General features: G+C 37.3%; 1 protein-coding gene across 3 annotated transcripts in view; it reads right to left on the bottom strand.

The window, feature by feature from the left end:
* The window catches only part of PTPN1 (protein tyrosine phosphatase non-receptor type 1), a 39,131-nt gene that overhangs the window by 19,170 nt on the left and 5,551 nt on the right, over positions 1-14,410 (bottom strand). Inside the window, exon 2 of one of the 3 annotated variants that reach the window (XM_042834327.1) lies at positions 8,578-8,786. The exons of the other annotated variants lie outside the window; for them this stretch is intronic. Within the exon in view, the coding sequence (XP_042690261.1) occupies positions 8,578-8,682 (105 nt within the window). The 5' untranslated portion in view covers positions 8,683-8,786. The remainder of the gene's footprint in view (positions 1-8,577; positions 8,787-14,410) is intronic. 3 annotated transcript variants of the gene reach the window in all.

Raw genomic sequence — 14,410 nt, 5'->3', positions numbered from 1 at the left:
AAAAAAAAAAAAAAAAAAAAAAAAAAAAAAAAAAAAAAAAAAAAAAGGCAAGGAAAAGATTACATTAATAGACTTTGCAGTCTTCGGTGAGGGTGGAGAGGAAGGAGGGAAAACAAAAACCGTAAGTAGTACAAGGCTGAGGACGAGAAAAGCTGCTTCTCACAGCAAAGCCAAACTGATGTGCCATATAACCAAGAGTTTAGACCAGCTACAAGTCACAAACTGGAAGCAAATGGGTGAGAGATGCCCTCGGAACCACTGCAGATAGTTTAGTTTCTCAACTGAATCTCCGACTCCATTAAGTCAGAACTGTGGAATGACTTTTTATTTATACTCACTCAGAACACCCTACGATCTTTCAGAGTTACTACATATTGTTAGTAGTCTCAGTTTGAAAACACAAGACCTTACTTTGACCAAATTCTTGCATAACGCATTATCACCATCTAACCTTAAAACCAGTGAGTTCATTTGATGGGGAAAAAAAAAAGATAAATGTAATTAAGGTTCTCTGGTGTTTCAGTGCTGCCTTTCCTGCAAGGTATACAAAGAGATACAGTGACTTTGAAGGTATCTATATCAATATCACTCCTTGCTCACTGCTTGTTCATCAGTAGCTTGTTAATTCTTCTTGCCATTAGTTGCTGATATTTTAAGGTTTTACTACTTCTTTAAGAAAGGTTTGGTTTTGCATTGTTTTAAACCAGGAAGTTGCATATTCTCTAATGCAAAGATCTTCAAACATTTGCTAGACTTTTAAGTATTTAAATTCATTTATATAGTTCTTAGAAAGAAGCCCAGATTAATACACCCATTATAAAATGTACAATGAAAATTAAGGTTCAGTCTGGCTTGTTTATAAAGCTCAGTGTTCTGTACAGAAAAAAAACACACAACACAACAAAAAAAGTCTTTTAAAATATTTGAGATATGATCATGCCTTTTCAAAACAATTTTGGGGACTGTACTAGAGAAAGGATGGAAGACTTCAAATGAAAGCCAACTAGATTGGCTTGCGGTCCACGCTACTACTAATAGTTGGCATCAACTTCCAACATCTTTTAATTTACTGTTTGTCATGTAATTTCCTTTCTGAAGTTCTACTATAAAAGTGAGAGTAAAAGCCTCTTTAACAACTATCTAACAGCAGCTAGTTGACATCTCTCAGTAACCAATCTTATTTACCAAAGTACAGTAGAAAGCAAGAGCATGTAAACATCTAAATCTGTTTAAATGGTTTAAATGGTTTAAACCTGTATGTTTTATCCCAAACTTCTTTGTTACAAGGATAGACAGGCATTTGATCAAGCTACCAGACAGTAGCTAATTTAGCTTCAGAAAAACTAGAAAAAGTACTGAAATAAAGACAGAAAGGCAGTAAGGATTCTCATTCTCTCTATGTGCAAACCAACTGCAAGCTTTATCACCATTACAGGAATTACCCATTCTTATTCAGATTTAAATTTCATCTTTAGAAAAGCTCTAAGAAAAATAAGAAAGTTTTATTATTTGAAGTCATGTCAAGTGGTGTCTAAAGTATCACTCATCCTTTGTTAATATCAGAAGTTTCGTGCTGGGCAGAAATCAATATGAAGAAAGTGAATCAGTTCAGCCTGACTTCCTGTAAAATCATTTCAGTACATTGAAACAAGTACATTTAAAATTTTGAAGCACAAGATGGTTCCTGTAAATGAAATGAGCATAGTTCCATTTTATAACCTACCATCCTTTCCCTTTGCACAGAAAGGACACCTGATTTAATTTATGTAGGTATAAGGCATGCGTTCTGCTGCAGGAACAGAAATTTTCCAAAAGTTACTCTAAATTCCTGTCAGCTGTATGACAACTTTAGTGAGCAATGAAAATCATTACCAGACCTTCTATGAAGTTGTCTTTTCCCACCTCCTCGAGCTGTCCATTCTGACAAACTTTTTCCTTAATTTCGATAAATACAACAAAAAGCTTCCTGTGGGTTTGTATGCTGTTGGGTTGCTGTCTTCTTTTTGACTGCTTTCAATCATGCCTTTCGTAGTGAAGCTACATGTCTGGCATCCTTTCATATAAGTAAGACTTACTGTATGATTCACTCACATACTTAGAAAAAAGAATATGTGATACTTAATTGAATTACTGGTCCAGAATTTAAACTCAGACTGGCACCTGATGACAACAATGAACATTTTTGAACATTGGCCATTTTTTTTTTTTATCAACGAATAATTTCAAAGGCTTCTATGGTACTAGTATTGCATGTAGTTTGCTCCGAAAGTAATGCCTCCTTTTTTTTACTTCCATGAAAACTCCAAGAGATGCAAATTCTCCAAGAGAATTTGACTATTTTTCAATGTGGTCATCACCATTAGTTGTGCATTTTCACCAGCGATGAACAGGAGTCTTCATTCTGCACTCAGAAACATTTGCACCAGTGGAGGTGACCACTGTCACCACTGCTCAAACGCACCACCCATGCCTCCCTGTGCCAAAATCCACTGGTCGTCTCCATAAGCTTCCAGCAAGCATCAATGAATGTCAATAGGAATGTCTATTTCCTCATGAGGGAATTCAGTTTCCTCCCTTTGCTCCATAAGCACTTCCATGTCAGACACCACTCTGTCAGACTGCCCCTCTGCTGCCAGCTGTCACACGGCAACAAGATGTAACGGGACATTGGTGGGAAGGTTCAGCCCTACTGCCACACCACCAATATCCGCCTCTGACTTTGTGAGCCAACGTCAGAAAATAGAAAGCATTACTTTAAGAGCAGCTCTCAAACCAATACAGAAAGACTTCATAACCTTTTGCCTAAAGAGAGACTCCTGGTTGCCATTCAAACTAATGACAGAACTACTGTCACTGTTTAAAACTCAGTGGGGGTCACTACGCTCATCTTGTGAGACATAAGCAAGCTACTACAATGATCAAAGGACCCAGAACACCCACACAAAGGTTGTTTTCTCACCAAGTTTCAAAGCAAGGAGCCCCCACATTTAAGGAGCTGAAGTTTATGTACGCCTCAATTAAGTTATTACTGTCTTTTTTATTTATTTTTTTTTTTTTAAAGAGACTTCATTTTATATTAAAATATATATTTCACATTCACTGAGCTACAAACGAAACTGATCTGTGGTATCAGTGTCCTTTCACCCTTTCCTGGAAAGTATGTTGACTAAAAGCCAAACAAACAGCACAGCACATTGACTGCTTCATAGACAAACACTGCCATCATTTTACTCAGGACAAATATTTTTAAAGAAACAAAACGAAATTGCAAATGTTTGATTAAAAAAACAAAAAACAAAAAACAAAAAGAAATGTCAACATTTGCGCATTCATCTTATTAGCAGTTTATACTCTGTGAAAACAAGGTTTTTATGCACTAGTTCTAAAATACCAACCACAAATAAGGTGTGAATGCTGCCTCACTAATTAATGATCTTTCCCTTTTCTCCTTAATTGAGACTGATCAAGTAGTATCCATGAAGCATGAGGGATTTCAGCAAGGAGCAAGGTGAACAAATGGACTGAATGGACTTATCCACCAAAATGACAACATTTACAAGTGTCTACAAAACAGGAAAGATCTAAGCACCATTCGGGATGTGTCTAGTATCTAGTACAAAATTGTTACCTCTCTTAAATCCAACATTTTGCTTATCCAATTAGAAGAAACAAATATTTGCCAGGCTCTGGGATTGCTATAGCTCCAATTTTCAAGGCAAGCCTAAGAAGCCAGAAGACAAGTTTTCTTAAATAGTTTCCCAGGGGTAAAGAGCTTTCATTTTTTGGCGAGTTTGACTTCACACCCCTGCGTTTAGTTAGCACTGGAACAATTCCCTGGAGGGTATCTGATTCCTTCAGTAAGATCTCAATGACTTTTAACCATGGATTCAGCAACTAGAAAGAAAGATACTTTTTTAAATTTTTCTTTCCAGTTTTCAGTTTGTTCTGCTGCACTGCAATCTTTTGCAAATGGATAATGAGGTTCAAATAGAAAAAAACCACTATCCCAACTCTCTTGAATAGTACCATATCTACATTAAAGTGGGGGCTCAGATACTAGTAATGAAGACCAAAGACAGTTTACAAGTAGTACTAAATAACAGGAAATTAGATCATTTCAGAATTTTTGGTGGCTGGGTGCCCAAAACAAATATTGAAAGGCAGGTGGAGTTACAGATGGCTACATAATGACACTGTAATCAAAAGCAAAAAGAGGTCCATTACTTTACTTTACTATTTACGAATACAGCAATGTAACTTTGACCTTACAGTATCTTCTAGAAGCTAGCCAATGCAAGAAGTAAAAGCAGGAAACTTCATCCACTCTATGACTTACCACCAATTCACTTTTATTATGCTGTTAAGGCAGCATTAGAATTTGCATGCAAAGAGAAAAATGGGCAGTGGAAGAACACACTCTGAAAGGTCATTAGAGACTAAAAGCTACAAAAATATCCTTTTAGGACTTAAAAAGGAAAACATTTTTCACATCACTGCTATTGTTCTTTGAATGCTCTAATGTTAAGTTTGCTGTTGTTGCTGGCATTACACTCCAAAATAAACATTTATGTCAGCTTGAACTGCTGAAACATTAAAGGGTTTCAGTGAGCAAAAAAACACCTTTCAGCTAGAGTACTGATTTTGATCTACCTGATCTCTCGGAACAGCCATTACTGCAGCCACATCTTCCCTCAAGGACTGCAAACATACCAGTTAAGGAAGTCAACCAATGAAGACCATTAGAAGCCACTTCTTTGTTGCTATTATGGATGCTCCTTGCGTTCTCCAAGCAGATTAGTTTTCATCTGCAATGCTCTAACTCATTTGGCTTCTAACTTTGGAGCCAACATTTCTCACTACCATTTTAGGAATCCAGCTACTACACTGCAGTGCTCTCTTTGGTTGACAGCTGCGTTGGAACAGCTATATACTTCTCCATTCAGAAGGGAGGATATTTCTATGAGCAATTCTTCTAGCTCCCATAGGAATGCTTTTGTCCTCCCTGGTCCCTAGAGGCAAGAGGAGAAAGTTTTAGATTAGCTCCCCTCCCCTTTTCTAGCTTTATTAAAAGAAACCTGTCAGTGGAAGTGGACATCGCTCAGCATCATAGGAGCCAGGCCTGGAAATCATGAGTTTCCTTTACATTTCTGGGCAGAAAGTATTTAAAGTATTTAAAAACAGAAAAGTACATCTACATTAATGGCCTGTTTTCCATCATGACACAAAATCAGAAGCAAAAAGAATCAGAACTATTTTCTGGAGTTTGTCTAGATTTTATTTTCTTTCTTTGAGTTGGTCTGGATGTCTCTTACCATCATGAAAAACAGAAGTGAAAAATATAAAGCTTGTGAAAACAGAATTAACTTTAAACTATCAGTTTCAACATCCAACACTGACTAAACTGAGATCTTACCTGTTGCAATTTAGAAGGGATACAGTAAGTAATCTATTAGTGTTAACAGAAGTAAAAGAGAATTAAAATATTTTTTTAAAAACTGAATTCTTAACTGGAGTAAAAGTAGCTATGTATGTTTTCAGAAAACACAGCCAGTTAGAGCAGGTTTAGATACCAGCAAGCAACACGCTTCATTAAAATCAGACTGATATAAAATTAAAGAAAAAAGGCAACTCATTTATACATTAAGTACGTTCATTTACTGCACATACATTCTCAGGAGTATATTTTGCTCATCTAGTGATCTTTGCAGAAAGTACCAAAGGAAGCTTACTGGGAGAAAAAAAAAAAAAAAGAAGTAATAGTTTAGAATTTAATTTTGAAGTTAGTCTTGTCACTATCTCGTAATTGCAAACACTTCTTATGATGTGACTCATCTCAGTACTTTCCAAACTCTTGTACTGCTGCAGTTACTTCTTGAAGTACAAAACAGCTGATAACAATGATTTTTAAGTCTCTGGACAAAACTCAGAAGTTGTTTTTGTTTGTTTGTTTTTTAAACAGGATCTTTATGTTGATTATATTTTAAGGATCAACAGAAAAGCATTCTTTAATGCAAACAATAGCATGCAAGAAATTCTTGGAGAAAGGGAATTCTCTTGTTGGGGGGAAAAAGGGAGGAATATGTACACTAGAGAAATTATATGTAAAGAACTTAGAGAAAACAACAGTTACTTCACTCCAGGGATCATGTCTTTTCCTCTAAGGAAGCTTTTAGTCCGAACTCATGCAAGTCATAGACATGATTATAGCGTACCACAGCCCAGATGCTTCTAGAAGAGTTTTGTTTTGTCTGTATATTCACAGTTCGTTCTGAGCTAAAAAGTAACATAGTGCTTGCACTAAAAATATTGATTGTACTTTGTTAATCAGTGGGATAACTATACATTAATATAATTCTTGAAGGTGGTAACATGGGTACTATTGAGAACTAGAAACATTATAAACTGGCTGAAAATAGTAATTAGAATTCCTAGCTTAGTCAGCTTGGCAGAAACAGCTCTGCAGTTCACTGCACCCTCTAATTAGTTTGCATATTATAAGAGTTTCAAAGGTTATTTCCCTCTTAGAAACCTACCAAATTAGCCTTCACAGCACAATACTGTTACCACATTAGACACAACAGCAACAGTTTATTCAGACTGCAGAGACTTACCGCTATTTTTTCTGTAATGTTTCATTTATATAGATATAAATTCTTATCAAATAAGGTAAAGACAATCTCCTCTCTATCTTGAACATTGAGAAGAGCCTGTCTCAAAAGGAAAAGGTCAGTTCATAGCTGCTTGCTTGTAAACATATACGCCTTGTTTAAAGAGTTCTGAAATACAATTTCAGTAATCATTGCACAAAAGTGTATCTCCTATACCTACTTAGCAGCAATAACACGAAATAGATAGATTCGAACACAATAAGCATTTACAAGATAAGCCATATCTAAGCCATTGTGGTTCTGAGTTGTGTAAGCATTAAGTCTTACTTATTTATGTCAGTGAAGTCTAATTTTTAAATTTACTTTTTCTATAGAGAAAACAAAAACAACTGTAACAAAAAATGGATTAAGCCTTTAGAAGGACAAAGCAACACAACAAGTGTTTAATATGCAAAGGAAAGGACTTAATTCTAATTCAACGAAACCTTGTTCACTGTTTTGAAACACTAAGCAACTGGTCTCACTTTGCATACATGATTCCATTCATATTAAGTACTCTGAATATCTAAAAATCTACATAACACTTTCTAATATATTTGAAGAATTTAAGGGAATAAAGCCTCACAGTGTGGTAAACTATTCTTACATTTAGAATACTATGAGACAGACAATGGCTGTATTTCCGAACTTTCTACTAGTTCCATGAAGTCTCTCAAAAGTTATGAGCTCGTATGTAGAGGAAGTACTAAAACACACAAGAAAGGAAGTGGCAGGAATTGTTAAATAGGAAGTTGTGAACTCTATGTTACCTATTTAAAAAAAAGAAAAAAGAAAAAAAGATATCTACATCTTATTTACTGATCAACTTCATTTCCTGGAAGATGTTTTTATCACATGTTGTTTTACTGGCTTTCTTGAGATGCAATTTTTAAGCTCCAAGTCTGAGGGGTATTACCGAATTTATTATGAAGAATCACTGTTCACTACAAATGATGAACCATATGCTACAGAAGGCACCAACTCCATAATGTAAGTGGTTTTCCTATGCTGTTTCTTCCCTACAAATAAGGGTATCACTCAAAATCCCAGGAGGTTCTAACCTACAGCATAAGAACACCTCATGGAACATCAGTAAGCATACTGTGAGAACACTTGTAAGGCAACAGTACTGTACTCTTCACACTATTACCTTTGTACCATTTCAAGCATACTGAGATTCAAGTGTAAAGAGAATGTACAATTAACAGGATGCACAGAGCATCTTCATGCCCCCATGCGCAGAGGTCAAACTCAAACTTTGCTTCCAGCGAAGCGCCAGCAAGCAGTCAGGCCTTTTAGCACTGAGCTTCTTCCAGCAAGCTACCCAAATAGGTATTTGGGGACTCTGAGTACCTGTGTAGTGGTTAACAATCACTTGCAGAAAGAAGTTACAAGTATCCCTTTCTTAAACTAATTTCAAGAAAGACTTCTGGACTGAAATTTGAAGACATACTGGATTACAAATTTGAATGAACAACTTGTTAAACAGATCCCAAATGAAACATTTCTGTTGGTATTATATTATTATAATCACAGATGCCCACTTCACTGTACTTTGAATATTCAAACTTGGAAAGGAAAATTTCAGTGATGATTAAAAGCATACTGAAATCACCGAATGGTGCAACCTACAAGTTGCCAAGCTACTGCAGTGCACACAAAAACCTGCTGAGAACAAACAGTACTTCTGAAAACAGATGTTAGATAAAGCAGAATTAGGATACTCCCATTTTCTCACAATTCTGTCAGATATGTGCTTAGGACAAAAAAAGAGCTAAACTAGTTTTACTTTACAGCCTACAGCTTTCTAAACCTGAGACAACCAGCTCACTGGAGCAAGCCATCCATGGACTGAACGCAGCTTTTGGCATAAGCCAAATACTGATGCCATATCCCATCCTCACAAACACAAGTTTATACATTTGTTTACCTGACTGTATGGCTGCTGGGTCATGTAAGGGCTGGACAGATCACATGCCATGTGCACAAGCCCACGGGTTGGTAGCAGGGACAGAACAGACTGTACAGCCTTCATCTGGCTCCAAGGCAGAATGGCTGGGCACCTCTGCTCTACGTAAAGGCTCAGCAGAAGAAGCACATAGAGTTGACTGTTTACACAACTATTTCCAGAGCAGTAAACTGTTCCAAGAAAAAAAGAGAAAAATCAATACCTTTTTTTGAAAGGGAAACTTAACCCTTGAATGCGAACAGTATGGATGTTACATTCAGTGAACTCACATTCAGAGGACACCTTGACTGAAAATGGATCTAGGAGCACTTTGCTTAGCTAGCTGCCCTTCAAGCACAAATCAAAATGTACACTTAGTTTTCAGTTACAGTGGATATTGATATTATTTTTTGCTGAAAATAAGCCTAGCTTTCAATGTGTGTTAGCAATTGGTCCTCACAAAGGAAGAGTGAATAAAATTACGTCTCCAGAATAAACAGCGTATAAGAAAACCTATAGCTAAACAGCCTGACAAATTCCTGTGGAAAGACAGAATTCTTCCATTAATTCAAAGCAAGGCACAACTTAAATGCTAAAACTCATTCTATATCTTATTATTTCTCCATGTTTCAAAGTACCTTAAGACAATGACAGAAGCAATCCTGCATTACTAATGACTGCTTTAATTGTCACTGCACTGTGAGGGAGCATTCACCTCCAGTCAGGCAGGTTGTCTTCTCCCCATGTGAAAACAACTGAGAGTTTAAAACAGCATCAGTGTTAAACAGGCACTCTACACAATCAAGATGAATATCTATAGAGATGATAATGCGGGAGGGATTAGCACTGCACTCCAGTATATGAAAAAGTCTGCAGAACAAGACAAGCTGGGACTTCAAAGAACTATTTCATACTCCCCATGCTAATAAAACAGATTGCACGCATCAGACAAGATAAACAACATTTTGCCACTTCATGCATCTACTGTTACTTCAAGTTTAGAGTAATTCACTCAGGAAACACCAAATTATTCAGCAAAGCCACACAACTATTGCAACTGCCATCTCCACCATTACAGCATCCTCTTTGGAAGTGCACAACTCTTATGACCTCCTTTGCTCCTCTCTCATAGGCCAGGCCTCTGTGCTGTACCCAGCCTACCGTGCCTATAGCCCAACCAGACTCCTGCTCCTAACCCTGCACCTCCTGTAAGCCACTGGCAGCTTTGTAATTTGGTGGCTATCTAAAAACTGCTTGCATTCTTAGCACACATCTGAAACAGTAACAGAAAGAACAAAAAAAACACAAACTTTCGAACATCTTAAAACAAATAAACAACAACAACAAAAAAACACAACCAAACTTTACCCCCAGTCCCCACCAAAAGACCATTATCTAAATGTTTCTGAGCACTGCTTCACAAATAAAGGTTACTGACTATTAGGATCACACCCAAGTACCTCCTATGGCATCAACAGTACTCTGGGCAGGCATTTTTACAACAATGGATTATTTTTCTTAAACCATTCAGAGACAGAAATTTGCATAAAGAGATGCTTTTACCTGGAGAACACATTGCTAGAAAATACTTTAGTGTAAAGAAGTCTCTGAGGTCTTATGTTGATTTTCTTTCTTAAAGTTCTAATGTATACATTTATTATTATTGTAAAATAATATTTGAGTGTTTGCTCCTAACTAGAAGCAATAGTAAAGTAATTCAGCTACTCTCAAAAAACAATAAGCACATACCAGTAAGCACATAACATTTTTGTCACCCCAAAGCCCCACTGAGAATTCAGCAAAATTACAAGGAATTTCCTGCTGTCAGTCAGCCTCAGACAAGCAGCCTGTATGCTACACTTATGGTAAGGCAATCAAGTAAAACTCAGCAGAACAGATTCAGTTCCAAACCGAGGTTCTGAATGGTAAACCTGACACAAATTACGTCATATTTGTCATCAGTTTCTTGTTTATCAGTTAGTAATAGCCATAAAATCTTTCTGCTCTGCCTGCTTAACAAGCTTTAAAAAGCCTGCTGTAAGATTAGACCTCTCCGCTAATGCTCTGATGTTGGCTAATAAACCCAGCAACTTAGCAGCTGTAAAGATTTCACATATTTTCAACCGGATTGAATCTTTCTCCTCTACTAAAAACAAGACAACTTTGAGGGACGTGGTGAGCAACCGTGCTCCAGAACCCTGAACGCCAAGCCTGTTTCCAGCGAGAACAAGCAACTTCACTTCAAATGAGGCAACTGGGCTTAAGGGAAATTACTGATCAGCTGTCTGTGTAGTATTGCTTGCTGTCAAATGAAACAATCAGCCCCCTCAACTCAATATCGTATTTCTCAGTACATTACTGATTTAATGACAGCTAGTGTAACATGCAAGGATAAAATGAGGGGGCTGTTTCTTTGCTACATGTATCATCCTTCATTATTCACAAGTTTTAAAAGACCAGACAGGCAAAACTGCTCATCATGGAAACTCTGGGCCAATTCTGAGAAGATACCAAGCTGGGAATGAAAACATAGTACAAGTTGAAGCAAGAGTCCTCTTTGTCATGCTGCAGGTGCTGCTGGGCACTGCACAGCTCCTGGTGGGCAACTGCAATCATTAGGTGAACACAGTCCTTGCCAGAAGTGTAAAAAAAAAAATACGACAATTATCACTTTTCTATTTAATTAAGCTGTAAAAGTATTACACGTTTTCTGGCATCGGGTAGCTGTCTACTTTGACATTCCTTGCTGGCTAAAACTCAAAACTTTTCTTTCATTTCTGGAAATACTTAAAAATGATCCAGAACGTGTGGATATTGATTTTGACTGTTAATAAGCCACACAGTATTTTTTTGGTTCTCATTCTCACTCCAGTGATCTGCCCTACTACAACCAGCTGCAGTAACTGCACAGAAGACATTGGAAAAAAAGTAGCAGCAGAATGGAATCAAGATTTGAACTGGTATGGCTTATTTTTCCAGTCAGATCAAGGAAGCACAGTCTTCCTTAGTCAAAGGAATTTTATTTTTAAAATAGTTTTCATATTTTACTTCCTGCAATCACACCAAAAGGTCACACTGCTTATGCTACTGTAACCTGTCACTGTGGGATTTGAAATTATAAAAACAAGCAATTTGCATTCAAATGTTCACAAGGGAAGAAATTCCTCTTTATGCATAGACTGCTTGTTCCCAATAAATATAAATAACTTGAAAAACAGAGTGTCTTCTAAGATGGCTCACAGCACTGAAAACTTGATGAATCAAGCACTTCAAAGAAGAAACATAAAATTCTGGGAACTTGAGATACAAGAAAAAGTACATGAAAGATTGCAAATAGAACAGCTACTTTAAGATACTACCTAGCAGCTTTTTCAACAAGCGTTTTAGTACCTGAAGCACAACAAGCTTTCTGAGCAGAGGGCTCCATTGCTACCCTGCCTGCAGCCTGACTCACACAGCTCCACTTTCCCCACTGGAAAAGAACCATAGTTTTTATATCATTACACACACAGCCAAATGCAAAATTTGCTTCGTTGTTATTGCTTTATTTCCTACTCCCACTTACGTAGAAACTGTTTTAACCTCCTACATACAGGAAAAAGACTGTGCCACACAATTCAAATCTGATTAAGCAGTATCACAAAAGCTGGTGAATGAAAGCTGGTCAGTCCACATCACTGACCAACTGTGCTGTCAATTCTGAAGGTGCCTTTTTATCCCTTCAATTGTGCTACCACAGCATCCACAACAACCGATTGCTAAGACAATTACAGTTTCAGATGGTGGGAAAAGGCACAGATGGTGAAGGCATGCAGCAGACTTCTTCCTGTTCCTTCCACTGGAGTACCCTGCAGTGAAAAGGAGCTCAGCACTACTTCAAGGTTTGAATCCCAGCATGGAAGGACTAAAATATCCAACGTACAGTGAAGATCCAGTTTCAGTCCCTGACAATGAGAAAAAGGCTCTGAAACAAGCCCTTAATGCAGGTATTGGTATGCCACTTAGGTAAATCCAAAATACACCACCACGAGATTAATGCTGAATTCAGCAAAAAAGCTTTTTTTAATCTGCTTTCTTTCATTAACTGTGTGCTCAATGAGAAAGCAGAACGCCCAAATATTTTTTCCCCTCTACAATCCATGTTCAGCACCGTGCCACTCAACAAGGACAAGTAGGAGCCAGCAAGAGAGCGTGAGTGAAAAGCAACAGCCACTAGGGAAAAAGAACAAAGCACACACAATTAAGGAGGAAACACATTTGACACGGTGTTAATGTTAAGTACTTTGGGTTAAAAGATACAGACAGGCTCTAGCCACAATTCAGACCTGTCAAATAAGCTGGCTGTACTGATGTTCTTCCACAAGCAGATGCCCTAGATACCCAGCTTGTTACTCCACTGCTTATGACTGCAAAGACAATAACTTATGGAAATATTGTGTTCAGCAGTCCATTTTCTGGGACAAAGTGTTGAGCAAGGTGAAAGCATAAGGGAACAGAACCTACAGAACCAGAACCTAGGGGGAAAAAATGAATTTTAAAAATTCCCAAACTTTCCTACTATGCTGACTCTTTCACCCTTTGATCACGGATGAGAGATTTTTCTCTGCTGTCCCATGAATCTTTCTCTTGGCGATGTAGAAAGCACAAACCCAAGCTGAAGGCAGATAAGCTACCACTACTAACAGAATCACAAATTTCCAAGAATTACTCGCTTTTTCTTAGTATAATAGGCAAGTTACTGAATCTTAGCAATGTCTTGCGTGGGTGAGAGAAAAAGCACATCTAAATTCACAAGCTTTGGTAGAAAATGAACTGGTGTTTGTTCAACACGATCTACAAAGGGAACACACAAAGGCATTTTGATGTTGTATCACAGTGCCCCTCCCAGCCAAACCAGCAAGGGCATGTCTACCGACACCAGAGAGATAACTAAAAAGTGTTTCTTGTGCAAATCAACGTGAGACATGGTGACCGATGACTTAAAAAAAAAAATCTCAATGGTAAGCACTGTACACATCAAAGCTGACAGATCAGTTCAAGCCATATTATTACTTCCAAACATCACAGAGAATGTTTCTTCATTTTATTTTCATAAACAAGCTTCCTTCAAGAAAAAAAAAAAAACACACCACATGCTTCCAAAAGGTCCAGATGCACTACACACTTTTACAGAAGTACAGACACAAAAATTATAGTTGAATATTTCAAAAACAACTTTTTAAAATCCATGTAAAACGACTAACATGGACAGCACTTGCAGTTCAGCATTTGAATACTATATAAAACCTCAGGTGATGCTCTATTTGATAGTCTTTGATCTCACTCCATATTAACCTTTTTACTAATCAGCATTGCAGAAACTGCAGAATTAAGCAGAGCATACTGGAAAATGTTACGCTCAGGAAAATTCTAATTATCCAGCTAACCGTGTGGCTTTTTTGTTTGTTTTGTTTTTAATTTCTAAGGTTTATGGCATAATATTCAATTTTCAAATATCTATCCATCTGGCCATTAAATAAGCCTCTGGCTAAACACATTTTGCAGACTTTCACCTAGCAGAGATTTCATCCTCACTGATGAACGAAGGCCTCTGTTTTAAAAGAGAACACAGACTGCAAAAGATGACTATGATCAGAAGAGAACATCCACATACATTCTGCATTACCTGAAGCAGTACATGAGCTGAAATCTTCGTCACGCAGTGACCTAGTTTGGAGGTATTAGATACAAACAACAGCAACAAAAATACAGTTAAAACAACCAATAAACCTAGAAAACTGCGTCCTATCTTCACAACAGAACACTGATAATGTAT

The sequence above is a fragment of the Centrocercus urophasianus genome, unplaced genomic scaffold (genome assembly GCF_019232065.1).
Source record: "Centrocercus urophasianus isolate 14NV4802_14NV808 unplaced genomic scaffold, USGS_Curo_1.0 seq_46, whole genome shotgun sequence".
In the NCBI taxonomy this organism is placed as follows: Eukaryota; Metazoa; Chordata; class Aves; order Galliformes; family Phasianidae; genus Centrocercus; species Centrocercus urophasianus.
Note: the sequence above shows the minus strand (reverse complement) of the source record. Positions and strands in the feature narration are given on the sequence as shown.